Source organism: Oncorhynchus gorbuscha, linkage group LG07 (genome assembly GCF_021184085.1).
Source record: "Oncorhynchus gorbuscha isolate QuinsamMale2020 ecotype Even-year linkage group LG07, OgorEven_v1.0, whole genome shotgun sequence".
Classification (NCBI taxonomy): domain Eukaryota; kingdom Metazoa; phylum Chordata; class Actinopteri; order Salmoniformes; family Salmonidae; genus Oncorhynchus; species Oncorhynchus gorbuscha.
Window position 1 is genome coordinate 50,231,335 of NC_060179.1, and position 22,402 is coordinate 50,253,736.

General features: G+C 44.2%; 1 protein-coding gene across 2 annotated transcripts in view; it reads right to left on the reverse strand.

Moving 5' to 3' along the window:
- The window catches only part of LOC124039976 (vesicle transport through interaction with t-SNAREs homolog 1A-like), a 178,691-nt gene that overhangs the window by 41,212 nt on the left and 115,077 nt on the right, over positions 1 to 22,402 (reverse strand). The window contains exons 6-7 of one of the 2 annotated variants that reach the window (XM_046356615.1): positions 7,502 to 7,572; positions 5,176 to 5,237 (exon numbers count right to left, since the gene is read on the reverse strand). In XM_046356615.1, the coding sequence (XP_046212571.1) occupies positions 5,176 to 5,237; positions 7,502 to 7,572 (133 nt within the window). The remainder of the gene's footprint in view (positions 1 to 5,175; positions 5,238 to 7,501; positions 7,573 to 22,402) is intronic. The other variant, XM_046356616.1, reaches the window with a different exon arrangement.

A 22,402-nucleotide genomic window follows, 5' to 3' on the forward strand; every position in this document is an offset into this window, starting at 1 on the left:
GTTCTAGTGAGGGATTGTGTGTGTGTGTGTGTGTGTGTACATTAGGTGATGTGTGCAGTTCCTGTGTGTGTGTGTGTGTGTGTGTGTGTGTGTGTGTGTGTGTGTGTGTGTGTGTGTGGGAGTGCACGCGAAGAGGGAGAAGATGCCTTGCCCCCTCCGCCACTGCTCCACCCAAGCCTCTCTCGCACTCCCCCGACTCTCGCATCTTAACAAGGCTTTTCCTCCGCTCCTCCTCCAAAAAGGCAAACCAAATCAATAAAATAACAGGGAAAAAAAGGACTAAAGTGGAGGAACGAGAAGAGAGAAGGAAAAAAAACACACACTGAACTATAATTTGTTCTGTCTTTCAGCTTCAATTACAAAAAATATCAAATATTTTTGTTTGACTTCACAGCAAGACTTCAAGAGGGCCCCCAAGACTTCCTTCCATTTGCATCCAGCCACAGCCCACTGGTGGAGCTGAATTCCATTAATTATATGACCTATATATCACATAGTTAATATTGCAGCACTGGGAAAGAGAGAAACTCAGCCAATACTGGAGGAACGGGTCTAAATTTGGAGATCTTCAGGACATCAGAGCTCCCTTCTCCCAGCGCTTTTCTGAGGCGGCGCTCTTTGATCTCCTTCCCTCCTGACATTGTTTGCAAATGTCACTTTAATGGGACTGGCAAACACGCGAACGAACGCAGCCGCGCTCTTTTCTCTTTCTCCTCTTCTTCTTCTTCTTTCTCTCGAAAGCCCATCGTTGCAACTCCACTTTCCAGTGAATCAAAAAGGGAGAGAGGCCTGTCTCCAGCTGCTTTCCTGAAGGGAGCGGGTGTGAACACGTGAATGTGTGGACAAAATGTCCTAACAACCCAGGGTTTCTTTAACTGTCGTTGCATGTACTAGCAATAATAACAATCGATTTGGACATTTTATTAACAAAACGAGACATACTGTATATACACGTAAGGTTATCCTGGTCAGGATGCATGTAAGCCTGAACAGAATTGTTAGCTCTACCGCAGCACTGGTAGTCCAGTTTGCAGTGTAAAAGCCCTGGCTCAAGTGAGCTAGCCCAGGTTGAGGGCTACTAGTGTAGTATAGCATTCAGTATAATGTTAGTATAGAATATTGGCCAGGATAGAGAAAGTTAGCGAATGGGCTAAGGTGCGCTGCTCTTGCACACTGTCGGTCATTGGTGGGTTCTCTGGAGCTGAAGGGAGTTAGCATGCTGGGTCTAGCGTCACCAGGCCAAGTGCTGATCTCTTAATCAGTGTCCAGAGCGACCAGAGCCCTCCTCTGAAGGCTGGGGCCCCTGCCTTCCTCTGCCAGCCCTGCTAACGCCATGAATATGGAGCCCTTCTGCGGCCGGGGCTTGCTTATGTTTTCTGTCTGATATCTCGGCCCCATTCCCATTTCAAAGAGAGGTCCACCCAGGGGTTTGACTTTTTGATCTGCTTGGCGACTGACTCGACCACCTGCATGTGGGATCAGCCGCGAGCGAGAACAAGACCAATTCCTCCTACCCTGCCTCCCTTGCCCTTCACACTGCCTCCCCATCCAGCCCCACCTTCCCAGAACCCTCCAGAACCCCAGTGGTCATAAACTGGGTTTGGAGCTGCATCTTAACTCTCCGACCGCTCTGTTCTGCTGTGTGCTGTGGCTGGGAGGAGATGCTGGACATGATTGCCGTAGCAGCAGGAGTCGGCTCCGTTCCCACCACAGACAGTCCACCTCTGTCGGGCAAAGTCATGGGAGCCATTTTGTGACCGCAGTGTGAGGGCTGTAATGTCAGGGCCCCATGGCACTGAGATAACTGAGGAGAGAGCTGGGGCCTGTGGCTCCTCTAATCAGCCATGGCTTCCATCACCAGCCGATCCTTACACCCCTCAGAGGCCAGTGGTACCACCAACAAAGACCTCAAAACACAGAGACACTACTGCCTACTGCTCAGGTCTTACTGTCAGCATTCCTCTTCCCAAGGTCTAGCACGGGAAGGTTCAGCTTCCATCTGTCATTGAGGATATACGCAGTGTGATAATATGCAATCCTCTTAATGAATTGATATGATTCCGCAAGTTTATCGATATGACTGGACTGATATGGGTCGATGACTCAATCACGGGTCACTATTCCTGGATACCTCTTAAACATGACATTTGCAGATGTCCTGGCAGCTCGTCATTGAAAAGAACTGCAGCTTACCAGCACCAGTGGCCATTGATAATGGGGAGCGTTCTAATTGTGCACGATCAATTTCATACCGCTTAACTCCTGATGAGTATCATTGACATTATATATATATATATATTTTTTTTTTTTATAGTATATATATATATATATATATATATATATATATATATTAGCATTCAACGTTAATGAGATCACCATGACCATATTAATTAAAACCCTCAGGAGCCCAGATGATTGGATGAATAATTTAAGGGTGTGCTGAGGAAGAAGCCCTCCACCAGCCGACACTAGGCTAAGTAATTGAGGGACTATGACATGCCAGGGCATGTACTGTCGAGGAGGACTAGCATAGGACAGGGTTTAGTCAACTCCAGTCCTGTAGATTCAGGGTTTCATTTCAACCAATTAGTATCGTGGACATTAACTTATGCCGTTAAAGAAATACTATTCGACTGTGTCACTAGACCAACAGCTAACTCAGACGTGTGGATCTTAAAGAGGATTTCTTAGAGAAGTGTGGTTTCTTTCTCAGTTTCATTCAGTTAATTAGCTGCCTTGAACCAAAAGAACAGATCTACTAATGAGTGTGTAATTGATGCGCAGCTGGAGTGATACCCAGCATTCATAGTGGCTCTCCTCTCCTCCGGATCAACCAGGAGAAACAGAGAAAGGAGAGGTGGAAAGACCAACGTCTCAACTTAAATCTGCTATGACGTTATCTTACCCTCTCTCTCGCTGAGCAATCCTGTCCTTTTTCACTCACTTTTTAATATCCAAGCAATTTCAGTATTGATCAAACTACATTACACATATTGATCAAACTACATTACACATATTGTGATCAAACTACATTACACATATTGTGATCAAACTACATTACACATATTGATCAAACTACATTACACATATTGATCAAACTACATTACACATATTGATCAAACTACATTACACATATTGATCAAACTACATTACACATATTGATCAAACTACATTACACATATTGATCAAACTACATTACACATATTGCATTCAAAGCGTTAAACTGTCAATAAAAAAATAATTAAAAAATATTTATTGTCCCATACACCGGATAGGCGCAGTGAAATGTTTTTTTAATTTTTAGCAGGGTCAATACGAGGTAAGGCACCCTCAAACAGTTAAGTTAGAAAGAGTATCAGTATTAAAAAGTAGCACATGAATACCAGAAGCTAATTTGCGCAGCACAGCTGAAGTTGCATAGCAGTAGAGGTTCCCCTACTGGCCTGATTTACATATAACAATATAACTCTTTTGCACACTTCTGGCAAGCTTAAAACACAGCAAGCCGCCTAAATGAAGGTCGCCAACCCCCCCCCCCCAAAACAGCCCAACATTTTACATGACTAATAAAAATACAACAATCAAATGTGTGAAACCTACAGGAGCAAGTAACGAAATTCACAAACACGGTAGACGGTCTTAATATCAAAACTACACCATGTGACACTTTTGTTTCTTTGTCCCCTTTCCTGGTTATAAATGACTTTTAGAGATGCAAAAAAACGTAAACAAAACCGTACAAGCAAAGACTTTCTTTTCTCTAAACGCTAAAGGAAAGAGGAGTAAAAATGCTTGGTATTTGTCAAAAGAAGAATGGGAAGCCCCGTGAAGCAGAAAGCAAGACAGCGGTTGGGAAGAGGTTGGGGGCTTTAGAAAGACCTAATAAATCCTGATTTGAGAGTCGGGGCTAACCAGAGAAAGACGCGAGCCTGCGAGCGCTAGGCAGGCGCTACCGCTCTTAAATGCTACGTTTGATTAAGTCTTCCCATTAGGTGACAGCTGAACTTTAACATTAATATGATAATATTGAAATAAGTGGGTGTTATTTACTTTAGCGCCCGGGTGGAGGCGGTAGGGGGAGGAGGGGCAGCGGGGGAGGACAAGGGAAAGGAGGCAGGATGATGAATGATTTCTGGACAGCTCTGGGTGACACCAGGCGAGCCCAGGCCTCCTCTAATCAGACTTGACAAAATGGAGACCTATGCAGAAATATTGGTTACAGTCGGCGTCACAGCCCTGCCTGGTCTCCTGCTAGCACTCCCACACCGCCCGCGCCGGCCCCTGATTGTCTAAAGCCACTGAAGCATCTATTTCAATTGGCACTTCCTTCCTAGCACGGGGATTTTAAATTTAGCTGGTGTCATTTACATATTACTCTTAATCAAAACACCACACTGGGAAATAAAAAAATAAAAAAAGAGAAAAGAAACAAAACCGTGGCGTCACGGTTCAGGGGCAGAGGCACTTTATGAAATGGAGATGTGACAAGACATTAAGCTGAGTGTGTGTGTGTGTGTGTTAGTGCGTGTGTGAGAGAGGGAGAGAGAGAGAGAGAGAGAGAGGGGGGGGGTATGCTTGTTAGTGAACGGATGTGGGTAAGAGTAAGGAAGAAAGAAGGAGAGAGACAGAGAGAGAGACAGAGAGCGCGAGTTGGCTAGGGGTGGTGGTATGTGTTTGTGAAAATTATGGACAATTTCGAAAATTGCCGGAGTGTACTGCGTACAGCTTGTGTTTTTCTTGTTCTTTGAAAAAGCATCCAGTATTGGTTGTCGGACAGCTCTTATACAGTATCATTCTGCATTAGACTGATGGAACTATACCATAGTTAACCGCAGAAAAGAGTCGTCTACATCACACACAACGTATGGGGACTTTGCATACTGTGCGCTCATAAGACAACAGTCTTCGAACACATGGACATACTTTCCCCACTAGGATTATGGAGAACCACAGTACAGTATGCATTCGGGATGAATAAGATGTGGGTTTGAGTGCGCATGAGTTTCTGTACGTGCTTTATGACGCATGTACTTGCCCCCTGTGTACACCGTATGACTGCCTACTAGGGCCCTTCTCGAGTGCACTTGGGTCTAAATGAGCGGACGTGGCTGATGACACAGGTGGAGACATCTGCAGAGAGGTGCGTTAGAATCAAGGTCCCTACCTGCCTCTTACCTTCTCAGCATTCCCGTTAGGATGCGGGAGCTCTTGCCCAGGTTGGCGTCGGTCTCTCTCAGCTAGAAGCAGGGGGGGGGGAGGACAGGTGTGACACAGAGACATACACAGTCCATGTAGGAGGTTGAGGGGGTTGAGAGGTGAGTGAGACTGGGGGAAGAGTCTCTGGGGAAGAATGTGGGAAATGCAGAGAATAGAACTGGGATAAAAATGAGAGACAGAAAAAGATTCAGAGAGACAAACAAAGAACGAGAGAAGGGCCGGTAAATTGAAAGATAAACATGTACGGTCGAAGGAACACACAGTGACTGAACACATTGTATATAAGGCATTGTGCAGGATTGGAGCCTTCATGTTCGCTGTGGTTTCGGATCATTCCTACTTTCACATCTACACACTAATGGCACAATCGGATCCATCGGCAAAATGTTACTCTTTTCATCTTTTCTCTTATTGTGACTGGTTCTTGCCCCCCCCCCACAACTGCTTGCTTCGTACAAACAACTAAGGGGTCGAGGTAAAAAGCAACATGGAGAAATGTCTCGACCGACGTCCGTGCTGTGTTGTACTGAACAGTACCTACGATGTCCCGTGCGCAATAATGAATATCCTTCAGTATCTCTCTTTTAACTTTCGCTCTTTTTGGGGGTCACATTTCTGTTTTTGTTTTCAGCCTCTGTGACACGAGGAGCGTGACAGACACCACCAGCCAAACGTTTGGACACACCGACTCATTCCAGGGTTTTTCTTTACTTGTACTGTTTTCTACATTGTAGAATAATAGTGAAACCATCAACACTATGGAATAACACGTACGGAATCGTGTCGTAACCTAAACAAGTTCTGGTTTTACTACTCTCCTTTCGTTCGCTCTCTCGACGTGAGGGTTGTTCTGGCATGCTGTTTGGAGGACCGTGCTGGTTGCCAGGCTGAGCAGGCTCAGATGTGGTTCTGGGCGGGTTCGGGCGCTGGCTCTGACACCAGCCCCACAGCCGCCCGATGTCTCTCTCAAACCCCATGGATGGATCGCTCCCCAGAGACTTCCCACTTTTCTCCCAAAATACCACACTCTCTCTCTCTGACTCAATCTCACACTCTTTCCTTCCACTCTGTCTTTTCTCTCACTTTCTGAATCAATCTCACACTCTGGCTGTTCTCTCATTCTCTCTCTCTCAGCCATATCAAAGAGTCCATTTATGATATATAGCTTAAGATTGACGAGGCAATAAGGCAAACAATACATTGTAATGAAGTATTTAAGGAGCTAATATACTGTGAGGATTGGTGACGGGGCCTCAGTGGGTGAAGTTAAAAAAGGACATCTACTTTTGTCCCCAAGTTCAAGGGTCTGCTGCCGACCTCCATTGATACCAGAAAAAAATCATTTCAATAAACTTTCACACCTGCTTTGACTGTAGGGAAAAGCTTTTGTCTCCTGCTGTGTGTGTGTGTGCGTGTGTGTGTGTGTGTGTGCGCCACTGCTTGTGAATGCAAGTGTGCATCTCTGCATTTATGCTTAAACGATGCCCCCCAAACGCCTTCATCTTCTGTCTTTTTCATGCGAGAACGACGTTTACCGATCCATCCATCCTGTGTGTCTTCACATCATGTTTTTCTTCTCCTACCCCCCCCCCTCTCTTTTTTTTTACCCCACAAACTGTCTTTAAAAGGAAGAGGGGGGCCTGTGCAGGCTCATGGGAAAGAGAAAACGAGGGAGAGAAAGCGAGGGACTATCCTCCTTAGTGGCAGGCAGACCTTTTGAAAGGAGATGTTTGATTTCCTTTGAAATCGCCTGCGAGGCCCACTGCCATGTTGTGATCTTAAAGCATTCTCCGTAGAGGGTGCCGTCAGAGGGCCCCTCCCCGTGCTGGGGCTCTCTCTGCTCTACCTGTCTGTCTGACTGTCTGTCTGTCTGGGGAGGGGGGGAGAGAGGGTCAGAGTCTAAAGCTCTAAGTGTGATAGAGATGAGAAAGTGAGAGAGAGAGATGCAAGGCCTAATACTCAGTTCTTTATGCAGTCAGTGTGTGTGAGTGTTTGTCCGTCCGTGCATGTGTGTGCGCGCGTTTCTGTGTGTGGATGCTTGCGTGCTCAATTAGACAGTCTTACATCATCTTACATGGGACACACAATGCCTTCATGAGCACAGCGGTGGAGGTGGTGAACGTCCCTAACCAACCACAACGCCTTGTTGTCATCAGCCCTTTGTCCTTGCCTTCAATCCCACTGTCCTTCTAGCGCAAGCCTTTACACACTCGTTAGATTATGAGGGTAGCAGCTCGTGTCCGGCGCGCGCGTGTCCTGCGTGTGCGCGCGCAACTGTTCTCACCCGGTCTCTGGATCTCTGGATCTTCTCGCGGTCACTGTGCAAGTTAGCCAGGATCTCTTGGCCCACTTGTTCTGAAAGACAAAAGAGAGGAGAAGCACAGTATAGGTAAGCATGGGTACGCTGTGCCTGGGATGCACCCGTCTTCCCTTTGATTCCTAACTGAACCTTTTCTGAGAGAAGTTGAAGCTAAGTGCCTTACTTAAGGACATGACAGCACTAAGCCCCGAACTTGAACCAGTGATTTAAGTCCATTTCTTAAGTGCTCTGCTTCTGTTGCCAAATAGTCTAGTCCACAGCTAAAGCGGATAGGCATTGAGGTGTGCATTAAGACCCACAGTGTGTGCAAGGTGTTTGTGTGTGTAAGCTATTGCAGCAGACACCTGGCTTCAGCTTAACCAGCCCACTAACCTTAGAACATTAGAGAACATTGGGCCAAAAACCCATGTCTGGCCTAGCTAAGCCTTACTTAGCACAGCTAAATTGAGCCTGGATCAGCTGTGCAACAGAACTATCAGCTTCGCCACCACTAGCAATGAATCCTAATTTAATGCTATATTCTTAGAATAGATATGGGCGGCTACACGTCAGGAAGGCCCGGAAATATTTTTCGGGGCATCTCAGACTGTTCTGGCAATTCGAAGATAGAAACTTCATTGGGAAGAAGGATGTTTGATATTCCTTTTACAGTTGTGTCACAAACCATTTGAGGGGTAATGATGATGAAAGTGGCCATTTTGGGTCCTTTTTAAACCTATACATGCCTCCTGTAAGACCCTATGATCTGTGAACCATAGATGATACAGACAACATCTGGGTGTGACTATACTCCTTATAGTGTGCTTCTAGTGTGCTCTAACATAATGTATGTCTAGATTCTGAAATAGAAATGTTCACAGTCATTTATTCAACGTTAAAAGTGGAAGATATAACCCATTTAATACAGTGCCTTCAGAAAGTATTCACACCCCTTGACCTTTTCAACATTTTGTTGTGTTACAGCCTGAATTCAATTAAATATATATATTTTCTTGCAAACAATACCCCATAATGACAAAGTGAAAATAAATACATTTTTGCACATTTATTGAATATGAAATACAGAAATATCTCATTGTTCATACTGTACATTGGAGAAAGACTACCACTGAAGTATTTTGCTCAGTTTCTATTACCTTGTAAATGAAATTCAAATATACACCCCAGAGAAGTTTCTGATGCCCTCCCTATCACCCCGTCCCAACCCCATGGATAGAGCCCCTCTCCACTCTCACCAATAACCACCAGGGAATCTGAGCTATAAAGACATACAAGGAATAACTATTTTTACTTGATTTATTTTACCTTTATTTAACTAGGCAAGTCAGTTAAGAACTAATTTGTATTTTCAATGACGGCTTAGGAACAGTTGGTTAACTGTCTTGTTCAGGGGCAGAACCACAGCCCGGGTATTCAATCTTCCAACCTTTTGGTTACTAGTCCAACTGCCGCACCAAATACTTGACATATCCTAATCTGTCCAGAACTCATTCATATTACAGCAGGTTTGCAAATCACAAAAAAATGACATTGTAGTATAGTTAAATCCTTCCTTCTCTCTCCCAAGCCAAACCCATCCCTCCCTCTTCACCTCCCCGGTTTCTCCCCCCTTTACCCCACCCAAGCTTTCCCCAACCTCCCATCCTTGCCCACCCAAGCTAAGCTTGTCCCAACCTCCCATCCAACCTCCCATCCTTGCCCACCCAAGCCAAGCTTGTCCCTACCTCCCATCCAACCTCCCATCCTTGCCCACCCAAGCTAAGCTTGTCCCATCCTCCCATCTAACCTCCCATCCTTGCCCACCCAAGCCAAGCTTGTCCCTACCTCCCATCCAACCTCCCATCCTTGCCAAGCTTGTCCCTACCTCCCATCCTTGCCCACCCAAGCCAAGCTTGTCCCTACCTCCCATCCAACCTCCCATCCTTGCCCACCCAAGCCAAGCTTGTCCCTACCTCCCATCCTTGCCCACCCAAGCCAAGCTTGTCCCTACCTCCCATCCAACCTCCCATCCTTGCCCACCCAAGCCAAGCTTGTCCCTACCTCCCATCCAACCTCCCATCCTTGCCAAGCTTGTCCCTATCTCCCATCCTTGCCCACCCAAGCCAAGCTTGTCCCTACCTCCCATCCTTGCCCACCCAAGCCAAGCTTGTCCCTACCTCCCATCCAACCTCCCATCCTTGCCAAGCTTGTCCCTACCTCCCATCCTTGCCCACCCAAGCCAAACTTGTCCCTACCTCCCATCCTTGCCCACCCAACCCAAGCTTGTCCCTACCTCTCATCCTTGCCCACCCAACCCAAGCTTGTCCCTACCTCCCATCCAAACCTCCCATCCTTGCCCACCCAAGCCAAGCTTGTCCAAACCTCCCTACCTCTCAGACACACTAAAGGTTTCCGCATGCTTCAGATCGACTGGCGCCTAGCTGAACTCTGCTAGCTGAACCAAATGAGTGCTCACATACTTAAAAGATCTTTGATTGAGAAACGAGAGCAAATTGGAAGTGGTACCTTTTGTCCTTTTTGAGACAACATAGCCAGTATACACTTCCCTAAAATAGTTAGAATTGATCTAATCTGTCATTAATTTGGATGTTTTTGCAGAGGAGATCTTAGTCATGCAATTTGACAATAACATGATTGGAGCAGTATTTTTCAATTAAGAAATTTGCTTGAAAACAAGTCATCACTCACTGAATGACAACAAAGAATATTGTTATAACCTCAACCCGGCACAGCCAGAAGAAGACTGTCCACCCCTCAGAGCCTGGTTCCTCTAGGTTTATTCCTAGGTTCCTACCTTTCTAGGGAGTTTTTCCTAGCCACCGTGCTGCTACATCTACATTGCTTGCTGTCTGGGGTTTTAGACTGGGTTTCTGTATAGCACTTTGTGACATCGGCTGATGTAAAAAGGGCTTTATAAATACATTTGACTGATTGGTCAACAGTAGGGATTCTTCAATCAATCACCAAAGAAAGGGCGTGGACTTCGGCTACGAAGTCCGAAACAAACAAAAACGTCAGAAAACAGCGTCATAATATATGCACAAACTCTAACGAACTGAATCAGCTGGGAAGCCTTAACACCCATCTATCGACTTACTCATCCATTTCCGCCCAACATATACTGTACCCCATGCATCCACACACATATTCACCATCTCTCTCTCTCTCTCTCTCTCTCTCTCTCTCTCTCTCTCTCTCTCTCTCTCTCTCTCTCTCTCTCTCTCTCTCTCTCTCTCTCTCTCTCTCTCTCTCTCTCTCTCTCTCTCTCTCTCTCTCTCTCTCTCTCTCTCTCTCTCTCTCTCTCTCTCTCTCTCTCTCTCTCTCTCTCTCTCTCTCTCTCTCTCTCTCTCTCTCTCTCTCTCTCTCTCTCTCTCTCTCTCTCTCTCTCTCTCTCTCTCTCTCTCTCTCTCTCTCTCTCTCTCTCTCTCTCTCTCTCTCTCTCTCTCTCTCTCTCTCTCTCTCTCTCTCTCTCCATTAGCTATGTACACACACAGCCTTCCCCAGAGGGGTAAAGGGGATCACCCTTTACCCATCTCTATCTCCCACTGTTCCATCTTTACTTCCGTCTCTCTCTCACCACGCACACTACGTTTGTTAAAGTACATTTCCATCTACAGTACCTGACCACAGTCACGTTTCAGTGTCTATGTAGTCCATTGGCATAGGCCACTTCTATCGTTACTTCATAGAGAAGAACAGTTATTTGAGGAAAGTAGATTATATTGGGGGGAGGGGGAAAGGATATGGTCTCAATTTATGATAAACTCAGTGCTCCTCTATAAAAACAAAGTAGTCTATCGCTGGCCCAGATTCACACACTGAGGCAAAAAAAATTGATCAAAGCGGAAAGAAAGTGGGCTCTTCATGGAATAGCAATGTGGGCATTCATTTCCTGATTCCGCTTTGTTCAAGTTTATTTGCTGCTAATCTGTGAATCTTGGAGTGACAGTAGGTTGTTCGAGATTTGCGCAGATTGGAAACGTTGCAAGTTGTCAAATGAGGGTTTGTAAGTATTGAAAAATTCCAAACTTTTTGTTAATGTAATTCATGAAAGCATACTTTTAAACAAGATAAATAAATTAATAAAACATTTAAAAAACGACTTATCAGCCATTATCGGAATGACCCTTGTATCTGTGGTGCTGCGTGTGTGCCAGTGAGTGGGCCGTTGTTGCTCGAGGAGAGAGAGAGCGACATTTCAGCAGCAGGTTCAAAATAATCACAGGCAGATTAACTAGATCACCAATTGAAAACATTTTTACATTTAAAAAAACAACCTTTATTTAACTAGGCAAGTCAGTTAAGAACAAATTCTTATTTTCAATGACGGCCTAGGAACAGTGGGTTAACTGCCTGTTCAGGGGCAGAACGACAGATTTGTACCTTGTCAGCTCGGGGGTTTGAACTTGCAACCTTCCGGATACTAGTCCAACGCTCTAACAACTAGACTACACTGCCGCCCCATAACCAAGCGAGAGAACTGCTACAAGTTAACTATAGCTAACTAAGCATTAATTTCGTTGTTGCCTTTCCACCTGCACTGTAGAGCCTAAATAAATCTGCACCGTTGGAAAGCTGGGATTCCCCGCTATTAAACAATAGCCATGTCATTGTGACAACATTAAACATATTCTAATAGCCTAATTGACAAATTACTTAATGCGCATAGATCTCCACCAAAACATGAATATTTGGGCCTTATATATAAACATGTCTAGACAGATACCTTGCTTTGAAACAGCCTACCTTCTCAATTTGATTTCGGACTTATTGAATGAAGGAATCATTTTATAAAGACAAACGTATTTGGTTGTAATGTTGAAAAAGCCAGTCCTGCACACCTAGGAGCTCTCCAGATCGAGGGTTGACGACATGTTGATAACATGTGACTAACAGTACAGTTCTATGTGGGGGGCTAAGTGCCTTGATCAAGGGCACAACGGCAGGAGGTGGTAGGTCTACATGGGATCCGACACAGCAGCATTCCAGGTTTAATAATGCTTACTTTTTCCATGTAGACTATATTAATAGTCATGAACATATGCGTTAAACGTCATAGAGAAGTCATGGAAAATGTGTATAAGCCATTAACAGTGAATAATCAGGTCGTCTCTATAGCATAATGCCATTTGTGAATTTCGGTGAACATAGTCTAATGGACAGTTCCTGCACTTCTTCCATCCATACCCCATAATGCCAAAGTGGAATTATGTTTTTCAAAATGTTTACAAATTAATAAGAAATGTACAACTGAAATGTGTTGACTAAATATGTATTAAACCATAAATAAATTCAGGAGTAAAAAGATTTCCCAATGACTACCTCATCTCTGTACCCCACAATATACAAATATCTATAAGGCCCCTCAGTCGAGCAGTGAATTTCAAACAGAGATTCAAACGCAAAGGACAGGAAGTTTAATGGCTGTGATAGGAGATAAATGAGGATGGATCAATAACATTGTAGTTCCTCCACAATACTAACCTAACCAGAATATAAATATTCCAAAACATGTATCCTGTTTGCAATGAGGCACTAAAGTAAAACAGCAACACATTTGTGGAAGAAATGGAAGAAACAAAACACATCACTGAGTACCACTCTTCATATTTTCAAGCATGGTGGTGCCTGCATCATGTTATGGGTATGCTTGTCATCGGCAAGGACTAGGGAGGTTTTTTTAGGATAAAAAGAAACGGAATAGAGCTAAGCACAGGCAAAATGCTAGAGGGAAACCTGGTTCAGTCTGCTTTCCAACAGACATTGGGAGACAAATGCATCTTTTAGTAGGACAATAACCTACATCACAAGGCCACATATACACTGCAGTTGTTTACCAAGACGACATTGAATGTTCCTGAGTGGCCTAGTAACAGCTTGAAAATCTATGGCAAGACATGAAAATAGCCATCTATCAATGTTCAAAAACCAACTTGACAGGAATTGAATAATTTTGAAATGAATAATGTGCATTGAACAATCCAGGTGTGCAAAGCTCTTAAAACCTGTTAGGGATGTTGCGAATTTTCACAGCTTTTTGTTAAAAATCGCGCAACATTTCAAAGTCCTGCTACTCATGCCAGGAATATAGTATATGCATATGATAAGTATGTATGTATAGAAAACACTCTGAAGTCTCTAAAACTGGTTAAATCGTGTCTGTGGCTATAACAGAACTAGTTTAGGAGTAAATACCATGGGAAAACTGTTCACCAAAAACAAAACAAAAATATTCATCCGCCAGTCAATGTATTGTCTAAGGCGATAGAAAATAAATGAGGATCCGATTACAATGCCTACAGCTTCCACACGATGTCGCCAGTACTGGCATTTCATGGCTGGTTTATCCTTGGTGAGATGACGTATAGGCACTTCCTGTCTTGGGGCGCACCATAGGAAGTTATGAAAGTGAAAACATGGACGATGATTTCAAGACTTGCTGCTATCGAATACAGATCGCCCCGTGATCAATTTGATAGATTATTAACGTTTATTAATACCTAAAGTTGGTTTACAAAAGTAGTTTGAAATGATTTGTAAAAGTTTATAGGCAACTTTTGTCATTTTAAAAAGTGACGTTGCGTCTTGTAAAGGTGAATTTTCCTGGATCAGACCAGCCTTCATAAAATGACATTTTGGGTATACAATGACGGATTTAATCGGGAAAAAGACCCAATTTTGATGTTTATGGGACTTATAGGAGTGCCAACAAAGAAGTTCGTCAAAGGTAATGAATGTTTTATATTTTATTTCTGCATTTTGGGTAGCGCCGGCTACCGCTAAATCTTTTGTTTAGGTCTCGTTCAGGTATTTTAGGGGGGTGCATGCTATCAGATACTAGCTTCTCGTGCTTTCGCCGAAAGGATTTGACAAATCTGACATGTTGGCTAGATTCACAACGAGTGTAGCTTTAATTGAGTACCTTGCATGTGTGTTTTAATGAAAGTTTGAGTTTTATCGAGTACTACAGGTGGCGCTCTGAAATTTCACAGATTTAGGTTCCTGCACAGGAACTAAATTCCGCATATTCCCTAAGAGGTTTTAAGAGACTTATTCAGAAAAACTCACAGCTGTAATTTCTGCCAAAGGTGTCATTATGGGGTAATCACTCTGTCATTATAGGGTATTGTGTATCGATGGGCGAGATACATTTTTTAGGTATTTATTTTGAATTCAGGCTGTGGAATAAGTAAAATAGTATGAATACTTTCTAAAGGCAATGTAGGTCTGAAAAGGGCCTAAAATGGCCACTTTCTCAAAAACAGTTTGTGATACAAATGTAAAAAGCATATCAAACATCCTTCCTTCCAACTTCCTTTCAATAAAAAGTTATGTGAGAATTGCCAGAACAATCTGATACAAAAATACTGATACTGTGGTCCTTCTGTAGCTCAGTTGGTAGAGCATGGCGCTTGTAACGCCAGGGTAGTGGGTTCGATTCCCGGGACCACCCATACGTAGAATGTATGCACACATGACTGTAAGTCGCTTTGGATAAAAGCGTCTGCTAAATGATATATATTATTATTATTTAAAAAAAATCCTGCCGTGGAATTGCCCATATATAGAGTGCATTCAGAAAGTATTCAGACCCTTTCACTTTTCCACATTTTGTTACATTACAGTTTTACTATAAAATGTATTAAATAAATGTTTTTCCTCATCTACACACAACCCCATAATGACAAAGCGAAAACAGGTTTATAGAAATGTTTTCAAATGTATTTAAAAAATATGGAAACACCTTATTTACATAAGTATTCAGCCCATTTGCTATGTCCCTTGAAATTGAGCTCAGGTGCATCCTGTTTACATTGATAATCCTTGAGATGTTTCTATAACTTGATTGGAGTCCACCTGTGGTAAATTAAATTGATTGGACATGATTTGGAAAGGCACACACCTGTCTATATAAAGTCCCACATTTGACAGTGCATGTCAGAGCAAAAACCAAGCAATGAGGTCGAAGGAATCATCCGTAGAGATCCGAGACAGGATTGTGTCGAGGCACAGATCTGGGGAAGGGTAACAAAACAATTCTGCAGCATTGAAGGTCCCTAAGAACACAGTGGCCTCCATCATTCTTAAATGGTAGAAGTTGGGAACCACCAACATTCTATTTACAGCTGACTGCCTGGGCAATCGGGGGAGAAGAAGCCGATGGTCACTCTGACAGAGCTCCAGAGTTCCTCTGCGGAGATGGGAGAACCTTCCAGAAGGACAACCATCTCTGCAGCACTCCACCAATCAGGCCAGACGGAAGCCACTCCTCAGTAAAAGGCACATGACAGTTCATTTGAGTTTGCCAAAAGGCACCCAAAGGACTCATATTGGGGGAAAGGGTCGTAAAGCAAAGTTTTCAGCAGACCGACGTCCTGCTTGACGTCATTTCCGGTCACAACTTGCAGGCTTGTTTTCGAATTGCTGTGCGTTTTGTTGCCAACCTATTTTGCTACCTGACAACTTTACGGTTTTCACTTTTTAATTACCGTTCATATATTTATTTATTTTTTCCTCAACTTTTTCACTCCGGACGCTTTATCTAGACACGATTCGTCAGGACCTCCAACAGCCGAAGCTAAGTAGTAACATTAACATGATGCCTTCTAATTGCAGCCGCTGTGCTCGCCTTACGGCGAGGATAACTGTGCTACAAGCCCAGCTTCAGACGCAATCTTTAGGCAAGGGTAATTTCAATGTAGGAAAGGATGAAACAGTGTCTGTGCCACCAGTAAGTACAGATAGTAGTATAAATCCCCTGGCACAGTCCCCGCAGCCGGACAACTTTCTCACGGTTTCTGGAAGGAAATGCTGTAGGAAAGCTCAACCGGTGTCGCTCATTCAGCCGACAGAAACTTTCAACCGGTTTTCCCCATTAAGCAGCGGGTCGGTGTCAGAGGCCGAGTCTTCTCTGGTCTCTACTCCTCCCGTTACGGGGTCTGAGCGACGCCGAAGCTTCCCACCATTAGCTCTGACAAATTGAAAACTCTAGTCATTGGCGACTCCATTACCCGCAGTATTAGACTTAAAGCGAATCATCCAGCGATCATACACTGTTTACCCGGGGGCAGGGCTACCGACGTTAAGGCTAATCTGAAGATGGTGCTGGCTAAAGCTAAAACTGGCGAGTGTAGAGAGTATAGAGATATTGTTATCCACGTCGGCACCAACGATGTTAGGATGAAACAGTCAGAGATCACCAAGCGCAACATAGCTTCTGCGTGCATATCAGCTAGAAAGATGTGTCGGCATCGAGTAATTGTCTCTGGCCCCCTCCCAGTTAGGGGGAGTGATGAGCTCTACAGCAGAGTCTCACAACTCAATCGCTGGTTGAAAACTGTTTTCTGCCCCTCCCAAAAGATAGAATTTGTAGATAATTGGCCCTCTTTCTGGGACTCACCCACAAACAGGACCAAGCCTGACCTGCTGAGGAGTGACGGACTCCATCCTAGCTGGAGGGGTGCTCTCATCTTATCTACCAACATAGACAGGGCTCTAACTCCTCTAGCTCCACAATGAAATAGGGTGCAGGCCAGGCAGCAGGCTATTAGCCAGCCTGCCAGCATAGTGGAGTCTGGCACTAGCATAGTCAGTGTAGTCTGCTCAGCTATCACCATTGAGACCGTGTCTGTGCCTCGACCTAGGTTGGGCAAAACTAAACATGGCGGTGTTCGCCTTAGCAATCTCACTAGGATAAAGACCACCTCCATTCCTGTCATTACTGAAAGAGATCATGATACCTCACATCTCAAAATAGGGCTACTTAATGTTAGATCCCTTACTTCAAAGGCAATTATAGTCAATGAACTAATCACTGATCATAATCTTGATGTGATTGGCCTGACTGAAACATGGCTTAAGCCTGATGAATTTACTGTGTTAAATGAGGCCTCACCTCCTGGCTACACTAGTGACCATATCCCCCGTGCATCCCGCAAAGGCGGAGGTGTTGCTAACATTTACGATAGCAAATTTCAATTTACAAAAAAAAAATGACGTTTTCGTCTTTTGAGCTTCTAGTCATGAAATCTATGCAGCCTACTCAATCACTTTTTATAGCTACTGTTTACAGGCCTCCTGGGCCATATACAGCGTTTCTCACTGAGTTCCCTGAATTCCTATCGGACCTTGTAGTCATTGCAGATAATATTCTAATCTTTGGTGACTTTAATATTCACATGGAAAAGTCCACAGACCCACTCAAAAAGGCTTTCGGAGCCATCATCGACTCAGTGGGTTTTGTCCAACATGTCTCTGGACCCACTCACTGTCACAGTCATACGCTGGACCTAGTTTTGTCCCATGGAATAAATGTTGTGGATCTTAATGTTTTTCCTCATAATCCTGGACTATCGGACCACCATTTTATTACGTTTGCAATTGCAACAAATAATCTGCTCAGACCTCAACCAAGAAACATCAAAAGTCGTGCTATAAATTCACAGACAACACAAAGATTCCTTGATTCCTTGATGCCCTTCCAGACTCCCTCTGCCTACCCAAGGACGCCAGAGGAGTCTAGGACCTAGGATCAAGAGAGACGCTCAAGTGTTTTAGTACTATATCTCTTGACACAATGATGAAAATAATCATGGCCTCTAAACCGTCAAGCTGTATACTGGACCCTATTCCAACTAAACTACTGAAAGAGCTGCTTCCTGTGCTTGGCCCTCCTATGTTGAACATAATAAACGGCTCTCTATCCACTGGATGTGTACCAAACTCACTAAAAGTGGCAGTAATAAAGCCTCTCTTGAAAAAGCCAAACCTTGACCCAGAAAATATAAACAACTATCGGCCTATATCGAATCTTCCATTCCTCTCAAAAATTTTAGAGAAGGCTGTTGCGCAGCAACTCACTGCCTTCCTGAAGACAAACAATGTATACGAAATGCTTCAGTCTGGTTTTATACCCCATCATAGCACTGAGACGGCACTTGTGAAGGTGGTAAATGACATTTTAATGGCATCGGACCGAGGCTCTGCATCTGTCCTCGTGCTCCTAGACCTTAGTGCTGCTTTTGATACCATCGATCACCACATTCTTTTGGAGAGATTGGAAACCCAAATTGGTCTACACGGACATGTTCTGGCCTGGTTTAGATCTTATCTGTCGGAAAGATATCAGTTTGTCTCTGTGAATGGTTTGTCCTCTGACAAATCAACTGTAAATTTCGGTGTTCCTCAAGGTTCTGTTTTAGGACCACTATTGTTTTCACTATATATTTTACCTCTTGGGGATGTTATTCGAAAACATAATGTAAACTTTCACTGCTATGCAGATGACACACAGCTGTACACTTCAATGAAACATGGTGAAGCCCCAAAATTGCCCTCACAAGAAGCATGTGTTTCAGACATAAGGAAGTGGATGGCTGCAAACTTTCTACTATTAAACTCGGACAAAACAGAGATGCTTGTTCTAGGTCCCAAGAAACAAAGAGATCTTCTGTTGAATCTGACAATTAATCTTAATGGTTGTACAGTCGTCTCAAATAAAACTGTGAAGGACCTCGGCGTTACTCTGGACCCTGATTTCTCTTTTGAAGAACATATCAAGACCATTTTGAGAACAGCTTTTTTCCATCTACGTAACATTGCAAAAATCAGAAACTTTCTGTCCAAAAATGATGCAGAAAAATTAATCCATGCTTTTGTCACTTCTAGGTTAGACTACTGCAATGCTCTATTTTCCGGCTACTCGGATAAAGCACTAAATAAACTTCAGTTAGTGCTAAATACGGCTGCTAGAATCCTGACTAGAACCAAAAAATTTGATCATATTACTCCAGTGCTAGCCTCTCTACACTGGCTTCCTGTCAAAGCAAGGGCTGATTTCAAGGTTTTACTGCTAACCTACAAAGCATTACATGGGCTTGCTCCTACCTACCTCTCTGATTTGGTCCTGCCGTACATACCTACACGTACGCTACGGTCACAAGACGCAGGCCTCCTAATTGTCCCTAGAATTTCTAAGCAAACAGCTGGAGGCAGGGCTTTCTCCTATAGAGCTCCATTTTTATGGAATGGTCTGCCTACCCACTTACTGAAGACTCATCTCTTCAGTGGGTCATATGATTGAGTGTAGTCTGGCCCAGGAGTGGGAAGGTGAACGGAAAGGCTCTGGAGCAACGAACCGCCCTTGCTGTCTCTGCCTGGCCGGTTCCCCTCTTTCCACTGGGATTCTCTGCCTCTAACCCTGTTACGGGGGCTGAGTCACTGGCTTGCTGGGGCTCTCTCATGCTGTCCCTGGGGGGGGGCGTCACCTGGGTGGGTTGATTCACTGTTGTGGTCAGCCTGTCTGGGTTGGCGCCCCCCCCCTTGGGTTGTGCCGTGGCGGAGATCTTTGTGGGCTATACTCGGCCTTGTCTCAGGATGGTAAGTTGGTGGTTGAAGATATCCCTCTAGTGGTGTGGGGGCTGTGCTTTGGCAAAGTGGGTGGGGTTATATCCTTCCTGTTTGGCCCTGTCCGGGGGTGTCCTCGGATGGGGCCAAAGTGTCTCCTGACCCCTCCTGTCTCAGCCACCAGTATTTATGCTGCAGTAGTTTGTGTCGGGGGGCTAGGGTCAGTTTGTTATATCTGGAGTACTCCTCCTGTCCTATTCGGTGTCCTGTGTGAATCTAAGTGTGCGTTCTCTAATTCTCTCCTTCTCTCTTTCTTTCTCTCTCGGAGGACCTGAGCCCTAGGACCATGCCCCAGGACTACCTGACATGATGACTCCTTGCTGTCCCCAGTCCACCTGGCCATGCTGCTGCTCCAGTTTCAACTGTTCTGCCTTACTATTATTCAACCATGCTGGTCATTTATGAACATTTGAACATCTTGGCCACGTTCTATAATCTCCACCCGGCACAGCCAGAAGAGGACTAGCCACCCCACATATGCTCTCTCTAATTCTCTCTTTCTTTCTCTCTCTCGGAGGACCTGAGCCCTAGGACCGTGCCCCAGGACTACCTGACATGATGGCTCCTTGCTGTCCCCAGTCCACCTGACTGTGCTGCTGCTCCAGTTTCAACTGTTCTGCCTTATTATTATTCGACCATGCTGATCATTTATGAACATTTGAACATCTTGGTCATGTTCTGTTATAATCTCTACCCGGCACAGCCAGAAGAGGACTGGCCACCCCACATAGCCTGGTTCCTCTCTAGGTTTCTTCCTAGGTTTTGGCCTTTCTAGGGAGTTTTTCCTAGCCACCGTGCTTTTACACCTGCATTGTTTGCTGTTTGGGGTTTTAGGCTGGGTTTCTGTACAGCACTTTGAGATATCAGCTGATGCACAAAGGGCTATATAAATACATTTGATTTGTTTTGATATTGAGAAACATCATTCTCTGGTCTGAAAAAAACAAGATTGAACTCTTTGGCCTAAATGCCAAGCTTCACATCTGGAGGAATCCTGGCACCATCCCTACTGTAAAGCATGGTGGTGGCAGCATCATGCTGTGGGGATGTTTTTCAGCAGCAGGGACTAGTCAGGATCAAGGGAAAAGAGATCCTTGATGAAAACCTGGTCCAGAGCGCTCAGGACCTCAGACTGGGGCGAAGGGTCACCTTCCAACAGGAGAGCAACCCTAAGCACACAGCCAAGACAATGCAGGAGTGGCTTCGGGACAAGTCTCTGAATGTGAATGTCCCTGAGTGGCCCAGCCAGAGCCCAGACTTGAACCCGATTTAATATCTCTGGAGAGACCTGAAAATAGCTGTGCAATGACACTCCCTATCCAACCTGACAGCACTTGAGAGGATCTGCAGGGAAGAATGGGAGAAACTCCCCAAATATAGGTGTGCCAAGCCTATAGAGTCATACCCAAGAGGACTTGAGGGTGTAATCAATGCAAAATGTGCTTCAAGGGTTAGAAGACTTATGTAAATGTGATTTTTTTTCTTCTTCAAATGTTTAAAAAATAAGCTTTTGCTTCTTCATTAATGGGTATTGTGTGTATGATGATTAAAAACATGATTTAATCAATTTTCAAATAAGGCTGTAAGGTAACAAAATGTGGAAAATGTCAAAGGGTCTGCGCATACTTTTCGAATGCACTGTACTTAGAATAAAACAGAACTACATGCAATTCTAGGAATTTTATCCAACAATTGCAGAGGGTGAATTGTATACATTTTAAATGAGGTAATATAGGTAAATATTTTCATTTAACATTTTTGACAATTGCTTTAATAATGGCTTAATTTGTATTTGTAATGTATCCCCAAATCCATGTGTATGTGTGTATAGTGCGTATGTTTGTGTTGCTTCACAGTCCCTGCTGTTCCATAAGGTGTATTTTTATCTGTTAAAAAAAAATCAAATTTGACTGCTTTCATCAGTTACGTGATGTGGAATAGAGTTCCATGTAGTCATGACTCTATGTAGTACTGTGTTCTGGACTTGGGGACTGTGAGACCTCTGGTGCATGGGCGCCAGTAGTTCAAACAGACAGCTCGGTGCATTCAACATGTCAATGCCTCTCATAAATACAAGTAGTGATGAAGTCAAATCTCTCCCACACTTTGAGCCAAGAGAGATAGACATGCATATTATTAATGTTAGCTCTCTGTGTACATCCAAGGGCCAGCCGTGCTGCCCTGTTCTGAACCAATTGCAAAGTCCCTTTTTGTGGCACCTGACCACACGAATTGTCGTCCAGGTGCGACAAATCTAGGGCCTGTAGGACCTGCCTTGTTGATAGTGTTAATAAGAAGGTAGAGCGGCGCTTTGTTATGGACAGACCATCTTAGCTACTGTTGTATCAATATGTTTTGACCATGACAGTTTACAATCCTGGGTTTATTTAAATTTTAATTTAACCTTTAACCCCAGTTAAGAACAAATTCTTATTTTGCAATGACGGTCTACCCCGGCCA